The following is a 13,828-nucleotide window of genomic DNA, read 5'->3' on the forward strand; positions in this document are numbered from 1 at the left end:
CAAATGTTCGCTTCGCACGTATCCGGTCGCTTCGATAGCGCTGTCTCGTTCTCTCGCTCCCGTGCAGGCGAGGGAGATAGAGCGAACCCGCTAGCGCACGCTGGCGGCCAGTCCGAGAAGCGTCAGTTCAATGGCTGGGCAGGAGAAATGGTACTTCACGAGAGATCAACTTGTCAATTCTCCAAGCAGAAAATGTGGATTGGATGCGGATAAGGAGCTGGCCTACCGCCAGCAGGCGGCGAACCTCATCCAGGATATGGGGCAGCGGTTGCAAGTGTATCCTTTGCCAATGTTTTCAGAAAAGTGCCATGACGTGACGTCGCGATTTGTTTTTGTGTTCGGTGCTCGTTTGCGGCGTGTTTTCCGCGAATTCTTCGTCCCTACACCCCGGGAAGCGGTGAATCACGCTCGCCTCTCCCGTCTGGCGGATTTTGAGACGAAAATATCGTAGTTTTGTCAAAGTTTTCATTGAAAGTCGCGTGACCTCCCGAACGTGTGCATTGTCAAACCCGGTCCTTGCCTCTTTTGACGTACGTTGTTTACACGAGGTTAGAATCATTGTCAAGCATGCGATCAATTGCGTTCATTTCAAAAGCGTTTTCCACGCTTTCCTCTAACCTAACGTTCTTTTCAACTTGAAATCTCAGGCGCCCCTGGTGTCAACTTGATTATCACGTAAGGTTTTTAAGTGGGTCATATGGCCACCGAAATTTCGTGTTTCTCGCTACATTTCTCGGAATTGTCGCTACATTCAATTATCTGGCTGTAATCGCCAGCTGCGACCACTAAAAAACCGATGATTCTCCGCTGGGATAAAAATATTCAGTCATCGGAGGTTTTGTTTCTGTTAAATTTCTACATTCCGAATTACGAAACCACCTGAAGGACCGCGATTTCGGGAAAGTACCGTTAATGATAGCGAATGTGTCATTTGTCGTCATTGCAATCAGTTAGTTTGTCAACATAACACGAAAGTTTTAATTAGCTAGTAAAATTTCATAATATCAACTTGGGTACCTATCGCTAAAAACGTCACATGTTTAAAATTCGAACTATTTTCCTTTTGCTAATGCAACAGTTTTGTCATTCATTTGTTTTGATGTTTGACAGCGAAAATGGCGGTTTTTCAATGGGTTGCCCTTGATTTTCTAATCTTTACGATTATTTTTCAACAAAAACAATGGTTTGTTATCGTACCGATGACATGCTTTATCAGCGTATTATTACGGCGTACATTCAGAGTGCGTCGCGTGAATCACTTCTGGGAATTTTAAAATCATAACAAAATTATTTTTACAACCTCCTGTCGTAATTACGCACGGTTATTGATATATTAATTCATTGGCTTGCCCTATAAAATAAATTATTTTAAATAAAAGTCACGCGAAAATGTACCCATAGCTACTAAGTTTGTTTATTTACACCGGGGCTGCATTTAAAGATCATGTATATGCTACCATAAATTGGACGATACTTATTTAACATTAACAATCAACATTAGTTTTTGGTGGATCCCGGTCAGAAATTTTCCTTAAATTCTCTATAATTTTGACCCATTTTTTTTTCACTAGATTTTGGAAAATACAAAAATAATATTCACTTATATTTTTATAAACATATTCTTATTGGTTGCAACCATTGCGTCCAGAAACGGCGTACGCGCATCAAACTGAAGCCGAATAAACTACTTATAAATTAGTAGTTCTATGTTTTGACCATTAGTTACTCGTAACTCTGTCCAAAGAAATGAAAGTATGACTAAATGTAAAATTACTGTGAATGGAGTTTTACTAAAACAGGTAGAGGAATTTGTATGGACGGTTGGAATTGACAAAATTTGGGTATTTTATAGTTGATAACATTTACATATGGAAGCTAAATTACCAATCGTCTTGCAGCTACAAAGCGCATGGACGAGTGGAATTCTAGCAGCTTAAAATGATATCAATAAATAAACGTAAACATACAGCATAGTAGTAAATTTGTCGAGTGTTCATGCTAAGAAGTAAGCAATAAAAAAAACTAAATAAATTAAGCAAAATAGCAACAAAATAGAGATAGATCTCCGAAGAGTAGCTTTTGTAGATTATTATTATGGATAACTTATACAGCGCCATTTTCATAATATAATACCTCAAGGGTGCTTTACAAAGTGATTACATAAAGAAATAAATTTAATTTTAACTTTTTTAAATTGTAATTTTAAAAAAACAATGTACTTTGTCATTTAGAGAACAAGCGGGTTTTGAGTTTTTTCCGAAACATCACTTCACTCTTACAGCCTCGCACCTCTGTTGGGAGAGCATTCTATGCTGTAGGGCCTGCGACCACAAATGCGCGTTTGCCGAATTTAGTGCGCTGTTTGTGTAGAGGTATAATAACTTTTCCTTTCGATGTAGATGTAGCTGATCTTAGCGTAAGACGTCCGTCAGCTAGTTCATCTGGAATGCAGAGTTCCCTTAGATATTCTGGAGCAGAGTTCCCTTAGATATTCTGGAGCAGAGTTGTGCAGTGATTTATACATGAGCCATTAGAGTTTGTATTCCATTCTCTGTGGAAAACGTAGCTAGTGTGATTCCCAAAGTAGTGGAGTGATATGACTGAACTTAGGGATTCCAAAAATAAGTCTCGCAGCGTCATTCAATACGGACTGTAGGTGAGTCATTTTAGTCATTGGTAGACCTGCGTAGATACCATTACAATAATCAACTCTAGACACTACGAACACTAGATAGATATTCCTACCATGTGGCCTACTGGCTGCTTGATAATTCCTGGTAGCTGATTCTGGAGGGATGATGCCTATTGTTCCAACGGATTGGTGTCCATTTCGGTCCGTATTGTATGAGAAGGCTTTTTTTTTTATCAAGTTGATAATTGAATTGGATTTTTTTTTATGTTTATGTAAAAGATTAAAGTCAGTTATAGGCAGTATGTTTAGAACAAAATATTTTGTTCCAATAAAGACAGTTAGACTCATTTATCAATCGTTAGCGGAATCATTTATTAGGTATGGTATTACCAGTTGGGGCCTTTCTTGTAAAACCGACATAAAAAAAAAACAATTTTTACAAAACTCAGCTCTTAAATGAATTAACAGATCAGCTAGAATTGATAAGGAAGAGGTACCGAACTTTTTAAAAAGCAAGGGTGCCTGTCCGTAAATGCTGTTCTATGGCTGAAATTTGTTACTAGATATTGATTTGATAGTAAGTACCAGAAAAGGTATATACATCCACATAATACGAGGCTAGCACAACGTGACGGCTTGTCAGTACCGATGTTTGTAAATAAGTATGGCCAAAGAACACTTCATTATACAATTTCTAAAATTTTCAATAAGATTCCGTAAGCAGATCTTAAAAGAAAATGTTGTGACAAAAAATAATTAAATGGCTCATATGTGACAAGGCTTCAAAACAGTCATCTATTTAAATTTTGTGTTAAAAATACGTGTTAACATATTACAACAGAGACTAAGAACATTTAAGAGAAGGTATTATAGAAGTCTAGGCATCTACAGGGCTCATGACCTGTCAATGGCTGGTTTAAGTGGCCACTTTACACACTGTGTAACATTCACCATTCTGCCTATATTTGAACATCTATATTCCTTCAATTCTTTCATCTGTTGATGTTTGTGAAGTTAAAGAGCTGAAACCTTTATTTATGCGAGTGAGATTCATCTAATTGAATTATTTATAATTGAATATAATAATTGAATATTAAATAGGCAACGCCTTGTATGTAGGTGAAATAATTCAATTAGATGAATCAAACCCGCATAAATAAAGGTTTCAGCTCTTTAACTTCACAAACATCAACAGATGAAAGAATTGAAGGAATATAGATGTTCAAATATAGGCAGAATGGTGAATGTTACACAGTGTGTAAAGTGGCCACTTAAACCAGCCATTGACAGGTCATAAGCCCTGTAGATGCCTAGACTTCTATAATACCTTCGCTTAAATGTTCTTCATCTCTGTTGTAATATGTTAATATAAACAGCTCCCCAGGGAGTTGAATCCAGTCCTTGTCTACAAAAATTTGGACGAACTCAAAATATTGTTAAAAATACGTATGCTTTTTTTTAGTTTTTAATAATGTTTGTATTACTTTTTAAATTTATATAATTTCTCTAACGTTTTTCCTTTTTTATTTTCTGTTCATGTTTACCTTCTTATATAAAAAATGTGACATTCCCATTTAAAATCATCCAATATGATTTCCTTAACGCGCGTGTCTCCAGATCGCAGCTATGTATCAACACGGCCATTGTGTACATGCACCGCTTCTACGCATTCCACTCCTTCACGCAATTCCACCGGAATGCCATGGCCGCTGCCTCGCTCTTTCTTGCTGCAAAGGTGAGTCCGTTTATAATCATATTTGGCTAAGTTGTACACCGCCATTTTTGGAAATTTCTCCTCGGGGCGCTTTGCAATTCTTGCTAACAAATTACAACAGTAGCTCAATCACAAATAACTATCGACATGCTAAGAATTTGCGCGATCACAATGAACAATAATGAACATCAACAATGTTTGATTATGTCCAAATGCTTGCAGACTGGCTGGATTTCCTCCCTAGGGAGTTGTTCATATTTAAATTTATTTCAACAGAGAGGGAAAAAGTTTTCGAGAAGAAATTTGGAAGTCTAGGCATTTACAGGGCTTATGACCTGTCATTGGCTGGTTCAAGTGGCCACTTTACGCTCTGTAATATTCACCGTTTTGGGACATCCATATTTCTTCAATTCAACCATCTATTGATTTTAGTGAAGTTAAAGAGCTGAAGCCTTTATTGTTGTAAAGAGATACATCTGATTGAATTAAAGAGCTGAAGCCTTTATTGTTGTAAAGAGATACATCTGATTGAATTATTTCACATACTCAGCAATGCCTGAAAACAATTTGAATTGAAGAAATATGTATGTTCAAACATAGGCAAAATGGTAAATGTTACACAGTTCATAAAGTGGCTACTTAAACCAGCCAATGACAGATCATAAACCCTGTAAATGCCTTGACTTTCATACTTCCTTCTCTAAAATGTTCTCTATCCCCGTTGTAATTTATTAACCTTTATGACTCCCGAGGGGGTAAAATCCAGTATTTTGTCTACAAACATTTGGACACACTCCAAAATATTGTAATATTTGTTAAACTTGCATTCTGACTAAGCCAACACTATTTTTTTTTTATAAATGAGCTGAATAAATGACGATAACTCAAATGATTTAAATTGAGATAGGTATAACACAGATTTTTTTACAAGTTCGATAGATACGAGGTCTGTTCCACTTTACACATGCCAAGTCATAAGCCCTGTAAATGCCTAGACTTCCATATTCTCTTCTCAAACTCTCTTTTGTAAGAAATATAGATTTAAATAGTGTCCAACAGAGCTTAGAGAATCAGTAGTAATAATCATCATCATTCTCTTTCCACACTAATGGTGCATAGGGCACTGGATTGGTACACCAATCGCAGCGTATCTTGATCATTTTTGTTACATGAAGGCAAGATGATCAGTCTTTCGCTTCAGGTACCAGTCCAGGGACTATGAAATATTCTAATGTGAAAACACCCTTTTAAATAAATATTTCATATCAACTATGTCGGGAATCGAACCCGAAACCTCTTGCATGGTAGGCTAACGCGTTGACCATTATACCACGAGGCCGACATAGTAATAATAAATAATGTAATTTTCCGCAGATGGAGGAGCAGCCCCGGAAGCTGGAACACGTTATCAAGGTCGCCCATATCTGCCTCCACCGGGGGGATAATCAGCAGACCCTGGACGTGAGATCCGACCACTACCAGGAACAGGTGAGATTTTTTTTTATTTTAATACTATATTTCAATGAAAAAAATAATAAAAAAAAAAATAAAAAAAATATCATTGAATAATAAATTGTATGCTTTTGCCAATGTCATGTTGAATTGTTTTCTAAACTAACTGGTTCGCAGTATGCAACCAGCAACCAGCAGCCAGGCCCAACCGTCAGGTCTGCAAGCAACATAAACAAAGCAGATGATGCACTGCTTCACATATTTATTTATTTATTTATACATCAACGGTTCAAAGAACCTTTTACAAAAAAATAATAATTTACAGAAATAATCACAGCAGTGCACAATAATCATGTAGTACATAGTATGAAATAATATAATAATTAAAACTAAACAATTTATTAAACATATAATACAAAAAATTTAAAAGAAACATAACATTTCTAAATAAAGATAGCAATAACCATGAGCAAATCTTATGTACTAAATATAAATATAACACAGTAAAGTTGAGAATAACTAGATAATAATAATATAAAAATTAATACAACATTAGTTCTTAAAAAATTAAAGTTTTTTGAGCAATAAAATAAAAAATTAAAAAAGTTAAATTACTAAATAATATCACGAGATAATTATGATACAGTGATAAATAAGATGACATATTTTTAGATTGAGAGAATGGTAAAACAAGTATATATGGCAAAAATGAACGGCAACGTTAGACGAGGACGACCGAGGAAGACGTGGCATGATCAGATAAACCAAAATCTTAAGTCTGGTCATGTCAAAAGCAGACAGAACCGAAGGGCATGTATGAATGTGGAAGAGGCTAGGATTGTATGCCAGGATAGACGTGTGTGGCGGTCCATTCTCTCTGCCTACCCCTACGGCGAAATGGTGTGATGGTAGTAGTAGTAGTAGTAGTAGATAAATAAGATTAATTACGATTTGGAAAATATATCAAAACGGTTAAAAGTGAATAAATTAAAATCAAATATTTCAAACACAAAATATATAAATATTGGTAGGACAAAATAAAGTATCTCGGGGTTAGCTTGAAAAGATATTTGAATTTCAAAACACATTCTCAATATGTATGTAACAAAAAACAAAACGTTCATGGGAAGTTTGTGAAATGTAACGGATATAAAGAGTAGTTTTCTTATATATATAAAACAATCATATGTCCACACATAAATTACTGTTCCTCCATATTTTTTTTTTTGTAATGAAGGAGAAATTAAAAATATACAAATTCTTCTAAATAAGGCAATGAGGATTATACTCGAAAGAAATATCTAGATTCTCGAGATATAAGGATAATTGGTAACCTATACTGGCATCAAAAAGCTGCAGTGAAAGTGGATGATGAATTGACATCGGATATAGACATATGTCGAGGAGTCCGGCAAGGATGCATTCTGTCTCCTCTCCTTTTTAATATGTACTCGGAAGCCATTTTTAGAAATGCACTAAATGAACTAACAAACGGCATTAGCATAAATGGACAAATTATAAACAATATCCGATACGCGGATGATACTGTTCTTCTAGCAGATAGTGTGGAAAGCCTGCAACTATTATTGGACAAAGTTTACACGGCAAGTTTGAATAAAGGGCTAGAGATGAATATTTCCAAGACTAAATGTGTGGTTATTCGGAAAAAGCCACAAACTTTCCCAATGACTTTAAAACTTGGAGCGCAGTTTATTGAGCAAGTTCGTCAATGTAAATATTTAGGATGCTGGCTGAATGATAAATGGGATCACTCGCAAGAGATCAAAGCCAGAATAGAGGTGGCGCGAGACTGCTTTTTCAGGATGCGTGACCTTCTTTGCAGTAGAGACTTTAATTTAGACCTCCGAATGCGCATTACTCGATGTTACGTCTTCTCGGTACTTTTTTACGGCGTCGAAACGTGGACACTCGCCCGAAACACTTCAAAAAAGATCGAAGCCTTTGAAATGTGGTGCTACAGGAGGATATTAAAAATCTCCCGCGTGGATAGAGTCCGAAACGATGATGTTCTCCGACGGATGGAAAAAGATAAAGAGGTACTGAAGACCATAAAGAAAAGAAAACTCGAGTACTTTGGGCATGTGATGAGAGGCGAAAAATATAAAATTTTACAAGTCATTCTACAGGGAAGGATTGAAGGGAGACGCAGTGCAGGTAGAAGGCGCATCTCTCGGCTTAAGAACTTGCGCGACTGGTTCCATTGCAGCACTCAGTCCTTGTTCAGGGCAGCTGCCAATAAAGTAAGAATCGCAATGATGATTTCCAACCTCCATCGGGGAGAGGAACCATAAGAAGAAGAAGATTCTAATGTAGAAAAAATGCACAAAGAAATTGGCTCGCTCACAGTAAAGCAACAAATTAAATTTAATGTAGCAATTTTTATGCATAAAATAATTAAGGGGATGAATAAAATAAAAACAATAATAAAATTTATCCAACAATGTCATACATATGAAACAAGGGATAAAAAAAAGATAAGATTAGCAATGAGGAGAAAAACGGAATCTCAAAACTCATTGTACAAGGGATTGAAGCTGTTCAATGAGCTACCCCCAGAAATAAAGGAGATTTATTTTTATTTTATTTATTTTTATTTTATTAGGGAAATCAACAGTTCTACATACATATTTTTAGTAAACAAATAGATATAGTGTATAAACTCAGAACTAATAACAGATTTCCACATAGTATACAAAGTTAGTAAAGAGAATATATTACATATCAAATAAATACATACAATTTATACATATCAAAATGTTATTTTTATGTACTCAATAATCAAAGATTTTTTAAATATTAATTTTAAGAACATTAAGTTACTGTAAATTGGACGGGATAAGGACAAAAATGCTTGAAGAGAGGATAAGGAGGGGAGGGGAGATGTACATATTTATTATTATAATGTCTACTAAGTTACATAATACATTTTTAGTGTAAATTTTAAATCTGACAGAGTGATGTTTGTGTAATCTATATTTTTAAATTTTGTATTGTACATTGAAAAAGTCCTACGAAAAAAAGCATTTTTAACATACGATGTTTTACTCATTGGTACATGAAACAGGTGGTACCGTCTACAAATCCTGGCTGGCACATGTATTGATATTAAACCGAGCAGCTCTGTACAGTCAACCATTCCTGTCATAATTTTGTAAAGCAGTAGTTAGTCCGCACACACTCTGCGGTATTGTAGAGAAATGATTCCATGGAAGGTGGAGGCAGTGAGAGTAGATACATAAGAAATACCGGTTTTGTATTTAAGGTACTTTATAAATTTGTTCTGAATATTTTCTATTCTACTTATATATATGGCATACTGGGGATTCCATATCTGAGAGGCGTATTCCAAATGGCTAAAAGTATTTATTGTGTATGCAGATAATTGGTAGAATTCCAAATTAAATTTGGTAATGTATCCAAAATAAAACAAGTTTATCGGATTATAATTCTACTTTATTTTTTATATAATATACAAAGGGTATATTGTGACGCGTTTCGTCTTGTTGGGACATTTTCAAATAAACTAACTTAAATATTTACAAAGTTTCCTTATATACTAAAAATAATTGCTGTTTTATGTTTGTGGATTTCCATACAAGCCAAAATAATTAGAGTAATTAAAAATCAATTAGTATAATGGAAGGCTTTCCCCAATAAATATTCCTTTAAAATATACTCAGTATTCCCTAATTGATTTTTAATAACTCTACTTATTTTGACTTGTATAGAAATCCACAAACATAACACAGGAATTATTTTTAGTACATAAGGAAACATTGTAAATATTTAAGTAAGTTTGTTTGAAAATGTCCTAACAAGACGAAATGCGTCACAAATTACCCTTTGTATATTTTATTTTTAAAAAAGTAGAATTTTAATCCAATAAACTTGTTTTATTTTGGAAACATTAACAAATTGAGATTGAAATATTTAAAATTAATTTGAAAAAATATGTTATTGAGAAATTTTGACAAAAAAATTGTTATGTTATCAAAAGTTTATACTAGTTCTTAAGATGTTATGAACTAACTTAATAAACATAGGTGAGTCTAACAGTTCCGAGAAAAATCTCTCCTTTCTCGTTTCAAAACTAAAAAAGAGAATTAACTAAAGAACCATCATAACTCAAAATATTGTTGATAAATCCACCTAGTCCATGAAGAAGTATAGAAATTGAAAAAATAACATTTTCAGGCGTTGCCTAGTATGTAGGTGAAATAATTCAATTAGATGAATCTCACCTGCATAAATAAAGGTTTCAGCTCTTTAACTTCACAAACTTCAACAGATTAAAGAATTGAAGGAATATAGATGTTCAAATATAGGCAGAATGGTGAATGTTACACAGTGTGTAAAGTGGCCACTTAAACCAGCCATTGACAGGTCATAAGCCCTGTAGATGCCTAGACTTCTATATTACCTTTTCTTAAATGTTCTTCATCTCTGTTGTAATATGTTGATACTAGAGTTTCATTATCTTAACTGATTCAAAATCCTTATGTTTTCTTTCCGCAGACTCAAGATCTGGTGTTCAACGAGAATGTTCTGCTGCAGACCCTGGGCTTCGATGTGGCCATCGACCATCCCCACACGCACGTAGTGAAGACTTGCAGCCTTATCAGAGGTCAGAAACCGCTCTTTTCGCTCGCACGGGCCCCACAGTTGGTCCAAAATGTTTTATAAAAAAATGTTAAAAGACGATCCGAATCTGACTTCGCCGGAAAAATATGAATTCAAAACGACTGCTGATGTGTTTTCATTACCAGTATACTAAAATAGTGTTTTTGATGCATACTTCAGGTTGTAGTATAATATTAAATAACGAAAAATTTTAAATTTCGCGGGTTTGGAGAGTCCGACTGTCAAAATTTACATATTTTTCTGAGCTTGGCAATTTCCGTTTATTTAAAAAAAAAATGGATCAAAGAATTTGTATTAAATTTTGTTTAAAATATTTAAAAAAGCGTACAAAGGCCTATGGTGAGTCTGCTATGTAAAACAAAAGTTTACGAGTGGTATAAGCGTTTCCAAGATGGACGTGAAGGCGTTGAAGATGAGGAACAGCCCAGACGCCCCAGCACATCAACAACCGATGAAAACGTGGAAAAAGTTAATGAAATGGTTATGAACGATCGCCGAATCACAATCAGAGAAGTCACTGATGATCTTGGCATATCGATTTGCTCATGCCATGAAATTTTTACAAATGTTTTGGGTATGAAACGCGTGGCAGCAAAATTTGTTACAAAACTGTTGAATTTTGAACAAAAACAGCGGCGAACGGAAGTTGCTCAGGCGTCACTTAGTGAAGTCAACGACGATGCAGAATTACTGAAACGTGTTATAACAGGCGACGAAACATGGGTTTCGGATATGACGTTGAAACTAAGACTCAATCGTCTCAGTGGAGGCATTCTGGATCGCCAAGACGAAAATCGCCGAGCACGCCGAATGCGTCCAACCTTAGCGGCTGCCACAGACAAAGTAAACAATGAATGCAGCTGAAAATTTTAGTGTACTCAAAAGACATTTATACCAACATAACAAATTTGAAAAAATCGCAATTGGACTCTCCAAACCTGCTAAAGTTAAAAATTCCCGTTATTTTCTGAACACACCTCGTATCTTTATATGAATAAATAAACAATTCAATAACTAAGCAGTTTCACTAAACACTTCATTAAAATGTTCTTCATCTCTGTTGTAATATGTTTATATTAACAGTTCCCCAGGGGGTTGAATCCAGTCCTTGTTTACAAAAATACGAAACAAACTCGCAACATTTTTGAAGAATATTTTGTTTGTAAATATTTAATTTTTACAAAATGTCTTTATCAAAATTTCAATGCCGTCGAATGGCCGATATGAATATGAAAATATTGCTTTTCTCGTAATACCCGGGATGAACGAAAGAATTGAATTCACTACAAGATCGCGATGGAATGGCTCCAATCTGTCAGGCCGTCCTGCGGCGGGGGGTAATGGTGTCGGCCTTAAGTTATGTGCGTATGTGGTGTTCCAGCCTCTAAGGACCTGGCCCAGACGTCTTACTTCATGGCCTCCAACAGCCTCCACCTCACCACCATGTGCCTGCAGTACAGGCCCACGGTCGTGGCCTGCTTCTGCATACACCTGGCCTCTAAGTGGAGCAACTGGGAGGTGAGTCTTACCGTCCGTTGCACGTTAGTAGTTAAACTAAAAACCTAACCAAAAGTTTGGATTGCCTTTGTTCTATGCCATAGAGCTAACTGTGAAGACCGCCCGCTGGCTGTGACTTTTTGTCGCAGTGACCTTTTGTCACTGTCACCTTGTGTCACTGGGTGACACTACTCACTACTGGTGACAAAATGTTCATTTAGCGATGGATTTCGAAGAGGTCGCGGTGATTTGCGCTCTTGAATTACGCAGAAGGAAAATAACACGAAAGAAACACTACTGGGTACATCCCATATATAATGAACGATTATTAAAAGGAAAATTTTACACCCTCTATTCTAAATTACGTCAATATACTCTTAAGTATTTTAATTATTTTCGTATGCCAATAAATAGTTTTGAAATAATTGAATTGAAATCTCACCCCACAATTTCATTGGCGTCGTGGCGCAGTTGGTGAGACGGCCGACTGTGAAACTGGCGTCGCAGGTTCGATTTCCGCCAGTTGTAAGAAAAAAATCCATGAAAGATTTTCTTCTCAATTGGTCTGGGTGTTGTGGTGAATTTTTTCCTACCTCCTTCCATACCCCCTCTTTCCCATCACATGTTTTACAGTGTGTAAAGTGGCCGCTGAAACCAGCCAATGACGGGTCATAATCCCCGTAAATGGACTTCTATATTATCTTGTCTAAAATGTTCTTCATCACTGTTATAACAATATGTCAATCTTAAATATAACTGAAAAATTCACAACTGCCACAGTTCAGTCTGCCGGCAGACTGACAAAAATTTTCTAGTGAGCGCACTCCCATAGCAATGTACAGGCCGGGTGACAGTCACGTCGGTCATTTAACCTTCGATTTAAAAACAGCATGTTCAAATTATTTTATGTGTAAATGAAAAAAAACGAAAATAGAATTTTGAATTTGCATAAATAACATACAGTAATTTTTCCCCTAAATGTTAGGAAATTTTATTTATGCGGTATCGTTTTTTTTCAATGGCATCACTAAAAACAACTGTCATATAGATCGCGGAAAAATTGTTTCCACTTTTTAAACCATCTTTTTTATAATTTTAAATATTTCTATTGATATGTTTTAAACATGGCAATTTAACGATATTAAAAGTTTATTGTTTCTAAACGTTTGTCAACTGTGTATCATGATTTGTACAAGTCAATATGACGTTTTTGTTCCAATGAAAACTAAGACTAACCCCAAAGGAAGACACTTAAACAAAAAGGTCCATTACACCGCACCTGCTTTGAATTTAGGTTAAGACAATAATTTATCCTTTATTAGTTGTTTACCTCATACTAGACATAATTTTGGCTTTTTTGACACATCAAATGAATTCCGAAAATTTTTAAGCGTAAAACCGGGGTGATGAAAAATGTAAAAAACATCCCCAATTAGGGGGAATATTTGTACGAGAATGCATGAAGAAAAATGGGTCCTGGACATTTCGGGGTAAAAAGCGGGAAAACGTAAAAACGAGGTTTTACTTAAATTGCATTACTAACTTGTTTTCTGAAATTTCGTAATTTAGAGGCTTTTATCACACTATGCTGACGAAATGCTGATTCAGTCGTTGAAATTCTCCATCCTTGTTGAAACGCCTCGGACCGCCTGTCTGTCCGACCGCTGATGGTCCCCGCCTGTTGCAGATCCCCCAGTCCAACGAGGGCAAGCACTGGTTCAACTACGTGGACCGCTCCGTCACGGCCGAGCTGCTGGAGCATCTGACCTCGGAGTTCCTGCACATCTTCGACCGCTGCCCCTCCCGCCTGAAGAAGAAGATCATGTCCATCTCGCACTCCCAAGGTAAAAATGATTCAATGGAAGGTGGAG

The 13,828-nt window shown here is 35.8% G+C and overlaps 1 protein-coding gene across 1 annotated transcript; it reads left to right on the top strand.

Annotated features, from left to right (window-relative positions):
- Positions 1–109: 109 nt before the first annotated feature.
- On the top strand, positions 110–13,822 carry LOC148271159 (cyclin-T1-like; the record flags this gene model as incomplete). The annotated part of the gene is made up of 6 exons (XM_088241766.1): positions 110–276; positions 4,250–4,367; positions 5,721–5,834; positions 10,335–10,443; positions 11,842–11,978; positions 13,645–13,822. Coding segments are annotated over exons 1-6 (802 nt in total), but the record flags the coding sequence as incomplete, so codon positions are not given.
- Between the last annotated feature and the right edge of the window lie 6 nt (positions 13,823–13,828).

The sequence above is a fragment of the Micrasema longulum genome, unplaced genomic scaffold (assembly GCF_059751315.1).
Source record: "Micrasema longulum isolate JH-2025_06_02 unplaced genomic scaffold, ASM5975131v1 h1tg003058l, whole genome shotgun sequence".
NCBI classification, from domain to species: Eukaryota; Metazoa; Arthropoda; class Insecta; order Trichoptera; family Brachycentridae; genus Micrasema; species Micrasema longulum.